This window comes from Drosophila sulfurigaster, chromosome 2L (genome assembly GCF_023558435.1).
Source record: "Drosophila sulfurigaster albostrigata strain 15112-1811.04 chromosome 2L, ASM2355843v2, whole genome shotgun sequence".
In the NCBI taxonomy this organism is placed as follows: Eukaryota; Metazoa; Arthropoda; class Insecta; order Diptera; family Drosophilidae; genus Drosophila; species Drosophila sulfurigaster.
In genome coordinates, this window is record NC_084881.1 from 10,992,516 (window position 1) to 11,011,232 (window position 18,717).

Genomic DNA, 18,717 nt, shown 5'->3' on the forward strand with positions numbered 1-18,717 from the left:
ATATTAAGATTTTATATCACTGCAATGATTGTTGTAAATTGTTGTTCGAGCTCTTAAACAAAAATATGAAAAATATTCAAATTGGCAACATCGTAAACACAATTTAATATCTTATTTTTTTGTTTATACTTTGAAAATAAAAGTTTACAATTATCAACATTCTGCGAAACTGATCCCCAAAAAGCTAGCTTTGACTACAGATCTGCACGTCAAACTGCAGTACGACTCCTCAACCAACAGAGCTCGCTCAGGCATTAACAGAGTTAAGCATACAGTCAACGCAATATAGTCCATACATTTTACCAGTGCAGACTAATACCAACCGCAGTATTTTCTGTGTGCGTGCTTGCGGCGACATTGCGGTATTTTATTTTACATATAGCCCAGCCACACTGATTTTCATCGTCGTGTGCAGTTGAAAAGGTAGTCGAGAAAGAGATCAGTACCACAAGAAAATAAAAATATACAAATTGAGAATACAAGAAAATAAATCAAATCTAATCAAGTGCTCTGTGCGGTGAATATATTCAATATTTTGGGCAAAGTGCACGCATTTAAACAGCGTGCTTGGCCCTAATTACCTATGACGACAGTGAGTTTAGTTTTTCTTCTACATATTTCTTCTACCCTCTGTGTGAGTGTGTGAGTTTCGCTGATGGCTGAAGCTGAAAAATGTTTAATTAGCAGGCGAAATATGGATAGAATGTATACACATAATATGCCAAAGCCGAAAGCATACGATTAAATCAACTAAAATTCAATAAAAACTCAACTAAAGTTAATAAGTGCGCCCTGAAAAAGACAATTGGAATCAACCCCCCGCGTTTTAATCAAAGAAAAAAACTTTTGTATGTGTGTGCGGCTGCTGCTTTGGCCACTGCTTGCAGCGCAGTCCACCAAAAAAAAAAAAAAAAAAAAAATTGTAATAAAAAGTGAAAATGTACGTCGCACACTCCTAAAAGTCACAAAAAAAAAACAATATTTCCGTCATTGAATTGAATTATGTGTGTGATTTTTGTGATTAGCTCACACTACTTATTACATTAGCAAGCTGAGCGACAACGAAAGCAAAATTATTAACAGAGTAGGCAGAGCTGTAAAGTGCGTTCTCTGCTTTTTTGGTCGCCATCATAGCCAAGACGACGTCGACGGCGCTGCCTCCTTGTTGTGTGCGAGTTTGTGTCTAGCGCTGTTTAATCCCTTCAAATATTGTGATCCCACGCTTCAATATCAATTTCAATTGCACTCCCCACTAAATTATGCAAAATTGTGTAGTTTGTAAAAAGTACAGTGTTGCATTTACAAATACAAACAAACAATATATATACGTAAATATGTATGTACATACGTACATACAGTGAAACATAAAACATTTTAGTGTGCAATATGGTGGACAGAGTGCGTAAAAATCACAACGTCAACGTTTCGTTTTATGTTAACTGCTTACTATATTTCTGCTAGCCTTGTTGTTGCTGGGCTTGGTTGGCAACAAATAAAAAATGAGAAAAATTTACCGAATTTCTAAGCAGCGTTTCGTTTTCAAATGCAGCTAAATCAATTGCATTTGACATAGTAAAAAGAATTTTAGTGCTAATTTCACTAAGCATACAAATGTACATACATACATAAATACATGTGTATGTGTGTGTATGTATAGAGAAATGCTGCTGTGTGTTTTCTATACGTATACGTATAATATACCTGTGCGAGCTATTGTATATGTGTGAGTGAGCTTACGGGTGTGTGTGTTCGTTCGACTGAAAATGGAAATTATATAAAACCCCTTTTGTATGCGTGAGGCGCTTTAGATTAGAGTACCAGAAGAGCATGCGGCCTATTAGGCTTCACTTATTTTTCAACATAAAGCATGTGTACACACACATATATATACATACGTACATATGTACATATGTATGATCAATATGGCATCAAAAAAAAAAAGTTGTTGAAAAACTTTGCCAACATTACCAAGACTTTGTGAAATTCTCACAGTTGGCAAAGCAGCGTGTGCAGTGCTCATCGCAAATTTTGCCAATCAATAATTTGCAAAATGTCCAATTAAAAACGAAAACACAATTTAGATTTACTCCAAAATCAGTGTGACCAGGCGATGTACACATATGTAAGATGTATTTATGTACATATCCATGTATGTATGTATGTATGTATTGCTCTCACGCACTTCTTTCTGATCAAGTAAATGACAAAACTACGCACACGCTCATACTCTCTCCACTTCACTCACACCCTTCATTTGGTATAGAAGTATGTTGTTGTTGTTCCCTTTTTGGGGTGGTGCTGCTGTCGACATCGTCGCCCCACTTTTGTATGCGGACCTTTTCCTGTAACTATATGTGTGTGCTTCTGCTTATGTATGTGCGCTGTAACAACAACCACCAAAGGCAAAGCTTTTTTCGCCCAGAATGTAGCGACTATAACGGCGGCTTCCTTTTGTCTATTTTGACGCTGCTGCAAAAAAAAAAAAAACCTTAACCGGAACTTTAACAACGTCGCTGCCGGCGACGACATTTTTCAATATGGCTTCTTTTACTTGTTCAATTTAATCAAAATACAGAAATGTATACAATTTCGTTGTGCAAGTGTGTGTAGTTTTGCAATTAAATATGCAGTAGGCAAATAGCAATTGAATTCGTAGGAATAAGAAAAAGAAATACATTATATGTATATACATAAATTAGTATGTTTATACGTACGTATATATGAAGTACTCGATTACATGCAAATTACAGGCAAACATATCCAATTGGTCGCTATGTTATACATACACAATAAGTAATGTAAGTACATACATATGTACAGTGGATCACAGCTTATTTCAACCACCACCAACCGACAACTTTGACTCAGTATACTGGCTAAACTAAAAGAGATATTAACTTTATTTAAACGCAGGATTTTAGTTTAATGTTTTAACATACAAGATATTTTTTCATTTATCTACTAATTTTTTTGTTTACTATATAAAATTATCGAAACACAAAAAAATGCCAAAAAAAAGTACCACAGCTTATTTCAACCAGCAACTTTGCAGCTGCGCGAAGATCAGTTTCCTAGTAAAATAGCGGTTTTTTTGTTGATCTATTGCTTTGTGTATAGTATTTTCAATGTTTAGAAGTTAGATTTTCAACATTTGAAGCTTTAGATCTCAAGAGACACGCATATTTTACAAAATGGGTCCGTGAACCTCAATTGAGAAGGAAAATGACGTCATAGATCCTTTAAAGAATTGAAATTCCCGTCCAAAAATTTATGAAATGGTTCATCTGAGTGTTTCGTCTGTGCAGATCATCATTTCACGACTTTTTTCGCGAAAATATAGTGCATGAGAAGGGCAAAAATTTACCCAATGCAATTTTTAATAAGACCGACGCGCGTTATATTGTCCGGAAAATCGGGAATATCAAAAATTTTCGCCACTAAAACTGGCCCGTGTTATAGAGGAGGAATTAAGTAAGGTGTGCCACCCAGAATCAATTCGAGAGTACTGCGGGAAAGTAATTTTAATGACAGAATATGGCGGGAGAAACCATTTATAAGGCGCGTGAATCAAAAGGCTCCTTTGAAATTTGCCAAGGAGCATGTAAGAAAGGATAAAAACTTTTGGAACTTAACCATATTTGTGGACGAGTCCAAAATTAAAATTTTTGGCTTGGTTGGAGCCCCATATGTCGGTCGGAATCCAAATACCGAGCTCCAAACCATATTTTTAAAGTCTGCAGTCACGAATGACGGTGGTAGTGTCTTGGTTTGGGCCTGTATGTCCACAGCCGGAGTTGGAAAACTCAATTTTATTGTCGCGACCATTGACTAAACTCAATACCTAGACGTACTGAATGTTAATTTGATCCAAAGCGCGGTTAAACTGGGCATTAAGGATGATTTCCGCTTCTACCAAGACATTGACCCAAGGCTTAAGGCAGGAATTGGGCAGGATTGGCTAATTTGCAACTGTCGTCATGTCATGAAACCATCAGCTCAGTAGCCTGACATAAATGTTGTAAAAATTTTGGGCCATTTTGGACCAGAACATCGGAAAAGGCCAATTTCCAACAAATCAAACCTTAAAACGGCTTTAGTGGAAGAATGGGACAAAATTAGCCCGTATATTACAAAAAAATTGGTGGAATCTATTCCACACTGTCTGGAAGGAGCTATTAACCAAGAAGGAGGTCATACGAAATTCTAAATACACAGTTTAACATATTTATATTTAGTTATTTCCAGCTGGTTGAAATAAGCTGTGGTACTTTTTTTTGGCATTTTTTTGTTTTTCAATAATTTTATATAGTAAACAAAAAATTAGTAGATAAATGAAAAAATATCTTGTATGTTAAAACATTAAACTAAAATCCTGCGTTTAAATAAAGTTAATATCTCTTTTAGTTTAGCCAGTATACTGAGTCAAAGTTGTCGGTTGGTGGTGGTTGAAATAAGCTGTGATCCACTGTATATGTTTTCAATGTATAAATGTATGCGTGTTTGGCGCTCCACTTTTCTATGCAACAAATTCTTTTCATTTCTCCTTTGGCGCTGTTGCACGCTTTAATAAAATTTCAACACATACACACAGAGTGTTTTGTGGACAATAAGAAATTCAGTGAACTCACTGAGCGCCTTCCAGGATGGCGTGAATGTAAATAAGTATGTATGCGCAAAAACAACGAACTTAAAAATAAATAACAAGCCAAATGAGTTATGTGTGTTTTTACCAACACTGCACTTTTGCGCGATGCATCAAAACTTACACTCAACTCCCAATCGCACTCTCACGACTCTCACACATTGTGCTGCTCTCTTTCACTCTAATGTTACGCCGTCGCAAGCTCATGAAAGCCACCCCCACCCGTTGCCCTCGCATCCGTTAGGCGTTCTTTGATCACGTAGACGCGTTTGTTTGTCATCTGATGTGTGTGCGTGTGTATGTGTGCCATTTATTTGCCTGCTCGCTTTGCCTGCCACCCGGTCAAGCAGTTGGCATCGCTGCGCACAGCTGCTTTGATTTTTCGGTCCAAAAATATTTCAAATCAAAATAATTAAAAGAAAGTTTTCCATTTGCGGTATGCAATTATTTTAGTTGTGAATAAAGGATGACCTATTCTCACATATGTAATATTTAGATACTATTTTTACTCTGAAAATTAATATTTAATAGATCACAATCTGGCACAATTGCAGAGTATCTGTTAGTCGCCAATTATGTTAAGCTTTGATGAGCATTGCACTAATTTTGATAACCTACAAATACGTAAATGATAACATGTAAAATTATGTTTGTGCACAAACTTTAAATCAGCCCACGCATTCCTCGCGTATTTTACGAATTATTGATACACATATAGACACAATATTATTGCAATTCTGTTTTATCAATATCACAAAACGTTGACTGATAATGTAATCAAGCGTGAGAGAGCGAGAACGAGCTAGTGCTACAACGCACTTGTACTGCGAATGTGTGTTACACATGAATATGTGTGTTTGTGTGTGTTTGACTTGCATTTCTTGTTGTCAGTTTCTGTCTCCGATTTAAAGCCAACCCCTACTCTTGTAAGAGAGTGAGAGATATTCTCACACAGACACACATGTAATATAAACGCCGTTTACTGTTTTGTTTACCTGTCCGATTGAGTTAAAGAGGGGTGGGTTAGTTGCGCTGCTCATGCATGTGCTGCTGCTGCGTAACTTGTACTCTGACTCGCCCTCTCGTTTGCTCGCTCTCGGCTACAATTACATCTTTTCACTTGCCGTGCGTTCATGCGTTTAGTTTTGTAGCTAGGCTGCTGTGCCGCAGTGTTGAGCAGTGCCGCCATGTTTCAATCAAATACTTTCGTTACTGGTCACACTTGTCACTTGCTTTAAACTAGAAGTTGACCATGATGAGGATTTTTGTTTTGTTTGAAAACACAAATACAAATCATAACGTAAATGAATGATTGAATATAAACCACAACTGTTGATAACTGTGATTTTAAACTGTTCTTTTAATTGAGATAACTAAAGAGCATCTCATCCCATTTTGTTTGCAGAGCTGAACAAGATCAGCAGCCGTTGCAGCAGTACATTTAATTCAAAACACAGCCAGATGTCCGGCAAAGCCGAGGCGGACAGTAGCCAAGTCGCCAACGCTGGCGGCGGCAGCGGCCAAGGCAGCAACTCCAATGGCACCGTGACACCAGCGCGACGCCTGCGCACACGCAACTCAACTGGAAGTGGCAGCGAGTCGGCCAAGAAGAGCCATAGCCACAATAATAATAACAACAACAGCAACAATAACAATAACGAGGCTGCAGCGGCAAGCAATGAAGGATCATCCATAACCACAACAACATCATCGACGCCAGTAACTGCTGCATCTGCATCATTAGCAGCACCTAGTTCCGTGGAACGTCCAATGCCCAGCGTGCCGATGAATCATGCCAGCAGCAGTGTCTCGGCCAGCAAGAAGTATCATAACAGTTGTCCACATCCGACGCCATCGGTGCACAAGAAGTCGCTGCACACGAAGCCGCACAGCACCAACAAATTCGATCAGAGCAAGAATGAGGAATTCCACTTTGATACACCGCCCGAGTGTCCAGTGTTTCGACCCACAGCCGAAGAGTTTAAGAATCCCCTCGCCTACATCAGCAAGATACGCTCTGTTGCTGAGAAGTGTGGTATTGCCAAAATCTTGCCACCGGAGAAATGGTCGCCGCCATTTGCCGTCGATGTGGACAAACTGCAGTTTGTGCCGCGCGTGCAGCGACTCAATGAGCTGGAGGCCAAGACGCGTGTCAAGTTGAATTTCTTGGATCAAATTGCCAAATTCTGGGAACTGCAGGGTTCCTCATTAAAAATACCAATGGTGGAGCGCAAGGCATTGGATTTGTATACGTTGCATCGCATTGTGCACGAAGAGGGCGGCATGGAGCAGACCACCAAGGAGCGCAAATGGGCAAAGGTGGCTAATCGCATGCAGTATCCATCCAGCAAAAGTGTTGGCGCCACCCTCAAGGCGCACTATGAACGCATATTACATCCCTTTGAGGTGTACACATCTGGCAAAGTGCTGGGACCTGGAGGTGCGGCTGCAGGTGGTTCTGCTGTGGGTGGCACGCCCGTCAAGCTGGAGGATTGCGGTACTGATTACAAGGCACACGAGATACCCACACGCCAACAGATTGCACCGCCCAATGAGAACAATACACGTCGCTCCAAGCGTTTTGGCAATTCAAATGCCAGCTGCGGTTTGGTCGGTCAGGCCGGTAAACCTGGTGCAGCTGGCCCTGGAGGAGTCACCATCAAGACCGAGACCAAGGAGGATTTCAAACGGGATCTTCTTAGCAGCTTCAATGCCGTCAATTCAACTGGAACTGGCGGCGCTAATCAAGCAGGAGGTGCTGTTGCCACTCCGAATACACGTGCCACGCAAAAGAAGGCGAGCACAGAACCACAGCAACAGCTGCTCATTGATCCACTGATGAAGTACATCTGTCATATTTGCAATCGTGGCGATGTTGAGGCCTCCATGCTGCTGTGCGATGGCTGCGACGATAGCTATCACACTTTCTGCTTGTTGCCACCACTAAGCAGCATACCAAAAGGTGAGAAAAACACTAAAATAAATATAGAATCAATCTTTAAATCTCTATGTTGCTCAGGTGAATGGCTCTGTCCGCGTTGCGTTGTGGAGGAAGTGAGCAAGCCGCAAGAGGCCTTTGGCTTCGAGCAGGCGGAACGTGAGTACACATTGCAGGAGTTTGGCCAAATGGCCGATCAGTTTAAGCAGGAATATTTCCGCAAACCGGTGCACTTGGTGCCCACCGAGCAGGTGGAGCGCGAATTCTGGCGCATTGTCTCGTCCATCGACGAGGATGTGACCGTGGAGTATGGCGCCGATTTGCATACCATGGATCATGGTTCTGGTTTTCCAACACGCAGCTCTCTCTATTTGCTGCCTGGGGATCAGGAGTACGCCGAATCCAGTTGGAATTTAAATAATCTACCACTGCTGGAGGATTCAATATTGGGGCACATTAATGCCGATATTAGCGGCATGAATGCGCCCTGGATGTATGTGGGCATGTGCTTTGCGGCATTTTGCTGGCACAATGAGGATCATTGGAGCTATTCGATTAACTATTTGCATTGGGGCGAACCAAAGACCTGGTACGGTGTTCCCGGCTCGTGTGCCGAACAGTTTGAAGAGACCATGAAGCGTGCAGCGCCCGAATTGTTCTCCTCGCAACCAGATTTATTGCATCAACTGGTAACGATTATGAATCCCAACATCTTGATGAACAATGGGGTGCCCGTGTATCGCACCGATCAGCATGCCGGCGAGTTTGTGATCACCTTTCCGCGTGCTTATCATGCCGGCTTCAATCAAGGCTACAATTTCGCCGAGGCCGTTAACTTTGCGCCCGCCGATTGGTTGAAAATGGGACGCGAGTGCGTCAATCATTATTCGATGCTTCGACGCTTTTGCGTTTTCTCACATGACGAACTCGTCTGCAAGATGGCTTTGGAGCCGGCCAAACTGACATTTGGCATTGCCACCGCCTGCTACATTGATATGGCCGAAATGGTGGACACCGAGAAGAAACTGCGCAAATCCCTCTTGGAGTGGGGCGTCACACGAGCAGAAAGACGCGCCTTTGAGCTGGTCAACGATGATGAACGTCATTGTCAGGAGTGTAACACCACATGCTTCCTCTCGGCCGTGGCCTGCGAGTGCAATGACAAGCTGATTGTCTGTCTGCGCCATTACACAGTGCTCTGTGGTTGTGCGCCAGAGAAGCATACGCTCATCTATCGCTATACGTTGGACGAGATGCCATTGATGCTGCAAAAGCTGAAAGTGAAGGCGCATAGCTTTGAGCGTTGGTTATCGCGTTGTCGCGATATTGTCGATGCCAAGGGACCGACATCGGTGACGCTCTCCGAACTCCAGGAGTTGTGCAAGGAGGCGGACAACAAGAAGTTTCCACCTTCGTTGCTTATCGATCGATTAAATGCCGCTGCAATTGAGGCAGAGAAATGCGTTACAGTCATACAACAGCTGGGCATCAATAAGGTAAGCAGGGAGTTTATAGATAGCATAAACTGAGATTTGACTTTATGTGTGTATTTTAGGTGCGTACGCGCTCAGATCACAATCAGGAGGCGGCACAATACAAACTAACCATGGAGGAGTTAGAGCTATTTGTACAGGAGATTGACAATCTATGCTGCATCATCGATGAGGGCGCCTCGGTGCGTGAACTACTGCTGCTGGGTCGACAATTTGTGGAGCGTGCCGAGGCACAGCTGCAACTCTCACTGGAGGCACTCGAGGAGAACGATCTGGAGACTCTGATAAATGAGGGCAGCTCGTTGCGCATAGAGTTGCAGCAACTGGATCATTTGCAGAAGCGACTCAAGCAGTGCAAATGGTACAAGCGGTCGCAGGGTTTACGCGAGACAAGCTCCAAATTGACCTACAACGATGTCAAGACGTTGCTGCACACAGCTGCCGCAGATTTGGATCCTACGGATCCGTATGTAGATCGTGAGATGCGCAAATTGCAGCACATTGGTGCGGCAATCGAAGCATGGGAATCGCAGGCAGCCAAATATTTCCGACGACTCAATCAACAGCACGAACTAACCGAGATTGAGCAATTTCTGAAGTCGGCCACCGACATCAATGGACAAGTGCCATCGCATGGCTTGCTCAAGGACGCATTGCGTAAGGCACGCGAATGGCTGCGCTCAGTGGAGCAATTGCAGCAGAACAATCATGTGACCTACTGTCACACGCTGGAGGCGATGATTGAGCGCGGTTTAAGCATACCGCTGCAGCTGGAGGAGCTTAGCCGGATGCAGGGCCATTTAAATAGCGCGCATCAGTGGAAGGAGAATACGGCACAAGCCTTTTTAAAGAAGGGCACATTCTATACACTTCTAGAGGTGCTGATGCCGCGCGCAGATGCCATTAACATTGACTCGGATCTCAAGCCGCGTTTCCAAGATGATTTCCTCAAGGATAAGAATCCCGCCGAAATTGTGGCCAGCTTCAAGCATGCCGAGGAGCAAGAGTTGCGTGACATGCGCGACTTACGGCGCCAGAATATGTCCAAGAATATGCTGCGCGATATGTTTTGTCTCTGCAAATCGGAATTTCGTGGCCTCATGCACAATTGTCAGTTGTGCCGCGACTGGTTCCACGATGATTGCGTGCCTCCACCGCCAACAGCACACACGCTAGTTCTGCCACAACAGCAGAATGGTGGTGGAGCAGTCAACGGTGGTGGTGTGAGTACAATGCCGGTGCAACCAAAGTGGTTGTGTCCGAGTTGTGTGCGCTCAAAGCGACCGCGTTTGGAGACCATCTTGCCGCTGCTGGTGCAACTGCAACAGCTGCCCATGCGTCTGCCTGAGGATGAAGCGCTGCGTTGCTTGGCCGAGCGTGCAATGAACTGGCAGGATCGTGCACGCAAAGCACTGAGCAGTCCCGATGTTAGCGCCGCCTTGGAAGCCATTCTCAGCCAACAACAACTGCAGCAGCAGCAAAAGCGTCGTTGCGAAAGCAACAGCAACAATAGTGCCGTCCTTGGGCTGGGCAACATAAACAGTCCACGAAAGCCGCGACGAGGACACAATTCTTCGTCAAAGCTGGATAACAATGCAACAACAACGCCACGCTCTGAATCGGATGCGGAGGATGCAGATGATGTGGATGACGACGATGATGATGATGAGTGCCGGCTGCGCATTGTTGAGGATGGCTATAGCAACGATGAGGACGACCAACTGCAGCAGCGACTGGCGACGAGTAATGCACAAAGCGGCAACAACAATAACAGTAACAACAGCAGCAGCAACAGCACTGATCTCTTGAAACTACTCTCCGACAGCGAAATTGAGAATCTGCTCGAGTTGATGATGGAGGGTGATTTGCTGGAAGTGTCGTTGGACGAGACGCAAGAGTTGTGGCGTATTTTGGAAACGATGCCGCCATCGAAGCTGCAGGCAGAGGCCAAAGCCCGTGTGCTGCAGCATTTGCAACAACAGCAGCAGCAACGACAACAGCAACAGCAGCAACAACCCTCCTCTACAACAATCACACCCAACAACACAGTAGCCTCCTCATCCAGCATACACAGCGGAGCCGAAGATTCCAATGACAGTCTGCTAGTGCAAAATAGTCCAAGTCCTGGCACTGGCAGTGGCAATGGCGGTAATGCTGGTAACGTCCATGGCGGGGCACGCAGCAAGAAGCGGCGCTCCAATGATGCTAGCAGTGGCAATGCTGCAGTGCCGCGCAAGAAACAGAACACACCGAAACAGACGCCGGGCAAGAAGTCAGCAACACTGCGGAAAAGTGACAGCAAGGCGAGCACATCGCCTGGTGTCGATGCGGATGCGGAAAACAAGCAGGCGAATGGTGGCAACACCACAGCAGCAGCTGCTGCAACTGGGGCAGCGGGCGGAGCGGCGGCGGTAGCGAATACGCCAACGCCCGCGGCAGCGGGGCATAAAAAACGTAAGCGCACCACAACCACTAACAACAATAACAACAACACCAGCAGCAATAGTAATGCAGCGAGCAACGCGAATCCAACAGGAGGCAGCAACAACACGCCAGCAGGCGGCGGTGGGCAAAAGAAGCATGCGCAACGCACACAGCAAACCGCGCAGGAAGACGACGAGGAGGAGTGCCGAGCGGAGAATTGCCATAAGCCGACGGGGCGAGAAGTGGACTGGGTGCAATGCGATGGTGGCTGCAATGAGTGGTTTCACATGTATTGTGTGGGTCTGAATCGCAGTCAGATTAAAGCAGACGACGACTACATTTGCATACGCTGTTCCAAGACTGTGAGTGTGGGCGTGGCCGGCAGCAGCGGCAGCGCCAGTTTAACCGTAACAACTACAACAACCAGCAGCCTCACATTGAGCACAACGACGACGCCAGCCAAGCAGCGGGCAGCGCAGTCGGCACGGTAGACAGTGAGTGAGCGAACGAGAGAGAGATCGCAAGCAAAATATAAAATAAACATCAATTTGACAAAGGTTGGCAGCTCCCTCGATTAAAGCTTGCGATTAATCGATAAACTGCAGTCGCAGTGTCTATACACATTACCCCCCAACACACACACACATACAAGAGAACAGACCCCCACACACATGAGGAAAGCCGACATGGAAACACACGCATTGTTGTTGTGCTAACGGTATTTACTATGTTTTAGTAAAACAAAACAAAAGAAAAATTAAAACAGTCACTTGAACGTTTTTTTGTAGTACATATTTACTAATTATTACTATTATTATGCAACGCAAACGTATTTCAAAACACAATTATGAAAACAAAACCAATCACACACACCGACACACTTGAAAAGTAAACAAGTGACAATTCAACTGTAAATGCAAAATATAAACAGATTTTGTGGTCACGATAAACAACATTTTACGTTCGTTAAACGTTCTTTTATATAATATACATATATATATATATACCATAAGCACACATCATAAATATGTGTGTATTTTTAGATATATATAATTACCATTACCTGCTATTATTAGTTTTTTGTTAATTTAATTTACATTTTGTGTTCGCTTTAAGTTTTGTGCGACGCGCGCGCGTTTTTTCGTTTTTAAAATTTCAAAGAGCATCTATAAACTAAAAAACAAACAAGAATCTGTGAAAGAAAAATGATTCAAAATTGCTTATTATTTTTTACTTCTGTATATTTTTTCCTGTTTTCTTCAAGTTAAAGCAAAGTAAAATTTAATTGTTATTTTTATAATTATATACACATACATATCTATCCAAAAAATATATATATGTATATCTTCCATAAACGTTATATGCGATAATTTTGAACGCGTGGCGCGATGTAATTTTCATCTATGTTTTCTTTATTTGTTTTTCCTACAAAATCCAATAACAACAAATCTTGTAGCATAAAAACCAAGTTTAAACTAAAAAAAAACAAAACACAAAAACTTGTTGATAAAACAAAAGATCATAAAACATATTAATATAAATAAATTGCAACCCTAATGTTAAGTTTATATTTAAATACAAGTGGAAATAATAATAATAAAAAAAAAAAACAAACAAGAAATGTATAATTTTTAATTAAAATTTAGTAAGCTGATTAGAGAACAAGAGTAATAAGAGCAACTTGAAACAAAAACAAATAAAAACTAAAAAAAAAAAATGCAAAACAAAATAACACCACTTCTCAACGTACAACAAAAACAAAAAAAAAAAAGCAAAGAAGAAAATGCTTAGAATTATGCGATAGAAAAACACTTTGTAAAATCATTTTTTAAGCGTGTATAAAACTACGAGTGGGTTTTCACCATACAACACAGCCCCAGACAAAAAATAAGTAAAGAAAAGAAAACAAAATACCTTACCATATTAAGGAGCAACCATTTTATTTGATTAAGCTAAAACTGTACGATTTCTTTCAACGAACCCCACAATCAATACCCAACAAATAAACCCCTATCACTCCTATTTTCCTTCAAGCGATCCCCCACAATATGTAATTCTATTATATAAATAAATTATATATACATAGTATTTAAAAAAAATCGTGGAGATCACAATGTATTTTATTTAAACATGAATTCAGTCAATTAATCAAACAATTAAATGTCATTTGTATTTTTAGATGTAGTCAGCAAGAGAGTTTTGATTAGATTCCTACTGTGTTACTAATTTTGACTACGATTAGTAATCGTTGGAATACCAGCGACTTATCGGCATGTTGTTGACTTGCGTGGGGCATCAACGACGATGAACGACCTACGCCTGCAAAGACACGTGCAACATGCCAATGACTGATTCTCGATTAGTCACTGCACCTTTGACTGCTTTTTGTTTTGACTGTTAAACAGGTGTGCGTGGTGGTTGGTTAACTTTTGGGCTAGACTAATAGGTAACACCTGGAACTGATAACGTATTTAGGCTGAAACTGCTATCTCCTGGCTCTGTTGAACAGGTAAACAGTCTCTCTCAAAGTAAGTGCGTGGAAAATATTGAGTACTTTTCGAAGGAATTTCAGTTAAGTGCGTCAACAAGACCGTGAGTAATAAAACCCAACAACCAAATTGAGTTGGGTGTGTAGTATGAAGAGGGGCTCAAGTATCTTGAGTTTTAAGTTCGATATGCTAAACAAAATAGTGCACATAGATACTGAAAAGTATCGTCAGCAAGAAGATATATTTTGTATTTGCAAAATTCAGAACAGTTTGCTGGCAAACTTTATAAATATTATAATAACAAAATGAGAGATTGGAAAGAATATTATCAAAACTCGCTAGGTACTTGGAATATTTGCTGTGCTGTTATTGTAGGCTATAAACTCTTTGAATTTTTTTTTCACAATTCTGATTGCATTCAATCATTTGAGGAGGCTTAATAACACCTGATACGGAGGGAGCTGCGTCCGGTGCGGTTTGGTCAATATCGTAATTGAGAACGTGTAGCTTGTGGCGTAACCGTTGCGAGTTTAGTGGGGTTTTGTTATGGCATACTCCGAGTATATATATATATATTGACGGGTCTTATCATGCACATCATTATCAGGAATGGCTACGGCAATTAGAGCCAGAGCTGCATGTTGCCACAGCGATTCACATGACACGAAACCCGAAAACAATCAAAGCAAAAGGCCCTAATTGAGTTGATTGAACAATTTGTTTAAAGAAAATTTGATTTTTTTTTTTTTGTTTTTCATTTTATTACATACACATACGAGTATAGTATACAATTATTATTATTATTGTTTATTGTTATTAGAGCTAAACGCCGCGTGCAGTTGGTTTCATTTTCATCTGGTTTTCTTTTTGGTATCTGTTTATCATTTATCAGTTACAAGAGGCTATCAAAAATAGTGTAAAGTTCACAGTTTACAGTATATATAGTGTATAGTTTAGTTTAGTACTGTTTACAGCTGCATTTAGGCGCACAAATTTATAAATATACATATTTAGAAAACACTAAATATAGGAGACAATTTACATACTACGTTTAACAGGCCATCAATTAAGTGTTTTGAGGTAACAATAATAGTTTATAATAGCGCTTAACAATTGCCTTGCCAACTAAGCTTTACATACATATCATATCATATAAGCTTACACATGAAAAAAATACGTTTTATAATCATCCAGTGCGTTCGCTGTCCAAAAATAAGCAGGACAGAATTTAGCAGGCATTTCTCATTTGCATTCGCTTATTTCCTGTTTGTTGTTACTGTGCTTGTGCTTCTAGGTCTAAACGCTGAGATTACATAATGCCAGGAAACCGTTAGTAAAATCGTTGATGCGGCCACTTTAGGAGGCCAATCCGCGCTGTCGGCGCTTGACACGCGCGTATGGACCCACAGAGGGATCCATCACAAAATCGTACAGCACACGTGTCCAGCTGGTGTGCTGTGGCATCGTCTCGTAGAACTCCTTGGCGATGCGCTTCACCTCCGGCAGCCGAGAGCCAGGCACAGCCGGAAAATCGTGATGCTCGTTGTGATAGCCCACATTGAAGGTGATCCAATTGAGTGGGCCATAATACGAGTACGTCTCAAATCCCTTGGCAAACATATAGTGCTCGGATATAAAATGCCCCGCCACCGGATGCAGTCCCATGGCTAGAATCGAGCCGAGTATCAGATAGGCCATCGCCTTCCAACCAATAAAGTAGACGACGGCAGCATTGAATGTCAACTGGATGATCGTATTGATGATCTCCAGGCGTGTCGGTGGCTTTGGGTTGATCACCAGCGGACGGAAAATGTAGAAGAAGGGCTGCAGACACACCCACATGAATTTGCCAAAGGTTGTGTCGAACAATCGGGCCTCCAGTAGCGTTGGGATATCTGTATCAATCACCTCGTCGCCTTGATAGCTGCAAAAATCAAATAGAAAATGGGATTAGATATAGACCAGACGATAATATAACTATTTATAGCTTCAGTTTATTATATAAATATACATATACATATATATTCGGTTAGGCTTCTTATTACTTTAGCTACTAAGGCCCAACACTGGATTTATACTTCTATACTTTTATTTTCACTAATAATGTATGATAAATAATTGTGAGTCTTACTTATTAATTTCTTTTATATACAATATCCGAGATACAAATTAAAGTTTTTGAATGTTAGAACTTTTTCAAAGACGTTGTATATTTTATTTCCCCATAATGCCTGTCAATAAAAACTTCTTTCTTGATCCATCATAATACATAACATCAAAGCACACATTATACTTAAATTTATACCTGTAAATTTGGTAATTGTTGAATTAAACTATATTTTCAATTGCAAGTTAAAAGCTCTGCTTGCCTTATCGCTAATATTGCCTCCATCAACAAGGTATTCGAGCAACTAATAGATTAGATAAATGCGATTCACTTATCATTAGCACCTGGGTCCCAAAGGTAGACACGCGTTAGCCATATGAACCCGCGTTCTAGCCATGTGACTCAATTGCTGGCAATCTATACCGGGCAATGGGCAACAAGGTTAACGGATTTACAATCCGACAATAAATGTGACGAGCAGACTTTCTGTGTCCTAATGTTATAAGTTAAAAATTCATCAACAAATATGTTATACTATTATATTTAACATGAATTGAGCATGTACAAATAACATGCTTCAGGCTGACACTGTTATTTCCCATTCACAAGAAGTATAGATAATGCTGATGATAAGAAGCTATTGCTCCAAATATCATAGCTGTTAGTCAAGGACAGAGATAGTGCTAGAGTTTGAGATAGAAAAAGATTTTTTCCCTATCTTTGGACAAGTAAAAAGAGTACAATTTTCAATAGAAATCTAATAAATAATAAATAGTAAATAATATTTTGAAAGAAGTTAAAATGTAGCAAGAAATACAAATTCAATTTCCCAATAGAAGTTAAATTTCTATTAAATATGTGCAGGAATAAAACACAAAAATATCCCACAAAAATGTATTTATTATATACTATACAATTATGAATGTTCAATTGTTCCTTTTTGTACAAAATGTTGAAACTTCAAAGTTAAGTTGGAGTGCGATGGAAAATGTCAGACTAGTTAACAGAGCTTTAATTGAAGTAATCCGCAGCTTAATAAGCTTTTGCACTTACGTGGCTAAGGTCACATTGTTTTGAGTGTCCACCATATTTTAAAGTGTACAACAAATGAATCAATTGCACTGTCATTAAAGTGGTATTCTAGGGGCATTGCTAAAGTGCCGGCAATTACCGCTATTTTCACACACACTCGATTGATAAGGCAAGCGTTGGTGAGTCAGCGCGATGGGGGAATCGTAAATAAAAACAATCTTGAAAATATATGTATAAGAACCGGCTACGTGACCAATTAGAAGAAATATTGAATTACGTATTTAGTGATATGCATAAATATTGGGCTTATAAAGTTTTTAAGTAATCTTATCACAATTATACAAAACCAATATCGATGCTACACTAAATGCACAAAAAGCCCCACAAATGTTTATTATTTGTTGTTGACTCATTTGGCTGGATTAAAATATATTAATGGGGGCCAAACACATGTACATAAATAATGTATGGGTTGGACTTTCCCAATGAACAATAATAATAAACTTCTAAACTAATCGAAGAACAGCGAGACTTCTGTTAAGCTTTTGTTAAGTGTTGCGAAGCGGCCTAATAGGCAAATTTTAGGAACGAGGGGGGAGGCGAAAGAAATTTCATGGCTACGCCCCACATGCGACAAATACACAAGCAAAGATTTAATTTGTTGCTATAAACACACACACACACACACTTATATATATATTATACTGCCGGCACACGTAGCGGCAAGCGTGCGAGTGTGTGTATATGTAAATATGTGTACCCACAATAACGTCATCAAATCAACAGTCAGGCAGCCAGCCGATAGTCCATTGTCAACTTACCGATGATGCTCGAGATGATATTTTTTAAACGATATGCTCATCGGCAGTCCTATGGGCAGATTGCAAATGAAGCCCAAGATCCGATTATGCATGGGGCGGCTGTGGCCGAAGGCAAGATTATGCGATATTTCGTGCACCGCCAACATGAGTGAATGATTCAGAATGCCGCCAAAGCAATAGGCCAACACTAACAGCCAGGGCCACGACAAGTCCTTGACAATGAACAACGCCAGTATTTGGGTCAACACCATTGCGCCGGCAATCCATTTAAAGTTCGGATCATGACCAAACAGTTTCTTGATTTGTGGATATTTCTCGAGTATAATTTTGCGACGTGAGGCATGCGGTTCTTCCGTATAAACCCATTCGAAGTCGGTGCGCGACACTTTTTGTCCCATTTTAATATTTTGTATTGCTCTCTTGCTCTTATTGTTGTGGTTACACTATTAATTAGAACTGATTGTTGAATATTATACTCGAATGTGACGGCTTAAACACAGTGCTTTGGCATTATCGACCGAATTGAAGAAACAGTAGGAAAGTTTTCAGACAATTCGCGGCGGCAACGCGACAACAACGAAGTGAAAAACTTAAATGAAGCCGCACCATCAGCAACAACACACTCACACGGCACCCACACCAATGCAGTGTTGGGCAATGAAGCTACAATCAGGGGTGTTCTTTCTGTAGTCATCGATAATGTATCAGCTGACGCATTCAACTTTGGGGTTGCCATATGTCGAAAATGATTCAGTCAAAGCTGGAATTTAT

At 41.2% G+C, this 18,717-nt stretch overlaps 2 protein-coding genes across 2 annotated transcripts; one reads left to right on the plus strand and one right to left on the minus strand.

The window, feature by feature from the left end:
• Nucleotides 1–398: 398 nt before the first annotated feature.
• Nucleotides 399–13,146, plus strand: LOC133849975 (lysine-specific demethylase 5). Its single transcript, XM_062285963.1, has 4 exons — nt 399–592; nt 6,048–7,604; nt 7,662–9,076; nt 9,136–13,146. The coding sequence occupies exons 2-4, from the start codon at nt 6,104–6,106 to the stop codon at nt 11,986–11,988; spliced, it is 5,769 nt and encodes a 1,922-aa protein (XP_062141947.1). The 5' UTR covers nt 399–592; nt 6,048–6,103; the 3' UTR covers nt 11,989–13,146.
• On the minus strand, nt 12,882–18,583 carry LOC133850001 (sphingolipid delta(4)-desaturase DES1). Its single transcript, XM_062285968.1, has 2 exons — nt 17,947–18,583; nt 12,882–15,910 (listed from the first exon to the last, which is right to left on the minus strand). Exons 1-2 carry the CDS (start codon nt 18,342–18,344, stop codon nt 15,343–15,345), a joined length of 966 nt encoding a protein of 321 aa, XP_062141952.1. The 5' UTR covers nt 18,345–18,583; the 3' UTR covers nt 12,882–15,342.
• Nucleotides 18,584–18,717: the final 134 nt, after the last annotated feature.

What these genes read in the sequence shown, in the direction of transcription:
- LOC133849975 (XM_062285963.1), top strand. Translation starts at nt 6,104, where the DNA reads ATGTCCGGCAAAGCCGAGGCGGACAGTAGCCAAGTCGCCAACGCTGGC. An exon ending in ACTAAGCAGCATACCAAAAG is followed by an intron (nt 7,605 to 7,661) that starts GTGAGAAAAACA and finishes TATGTTGCTCAG; the next exon opens with GTGAATGGCTCTGTCCGCGT. An exon ending in AACAGCTGGGCATCAATAAG is followed by an intron (nt 9,077 to 9,135) that starts GTAAGCAGGGAG and finishes TGTGTATTTTAG; the next exon opens with GTGCGTACGCGCTCAGATCA.
- LOC133850001 (XM_062285968.1), bottom strand. Translation starts at nt 18,344, where the DNA reads ATGGGACAAAAAGTGTCGCGCACCGACTTCGAATGGGTTTATACGGAA. An exon ending in TATCATCTCGAGCATCATCG is followed by an intron (nt 15,911 to 17,946) that starts GTAAGTTGACAA and finishes TGATTTTTGCAG; the next exon opens with CTATCAAGGCGACGAGGTGA.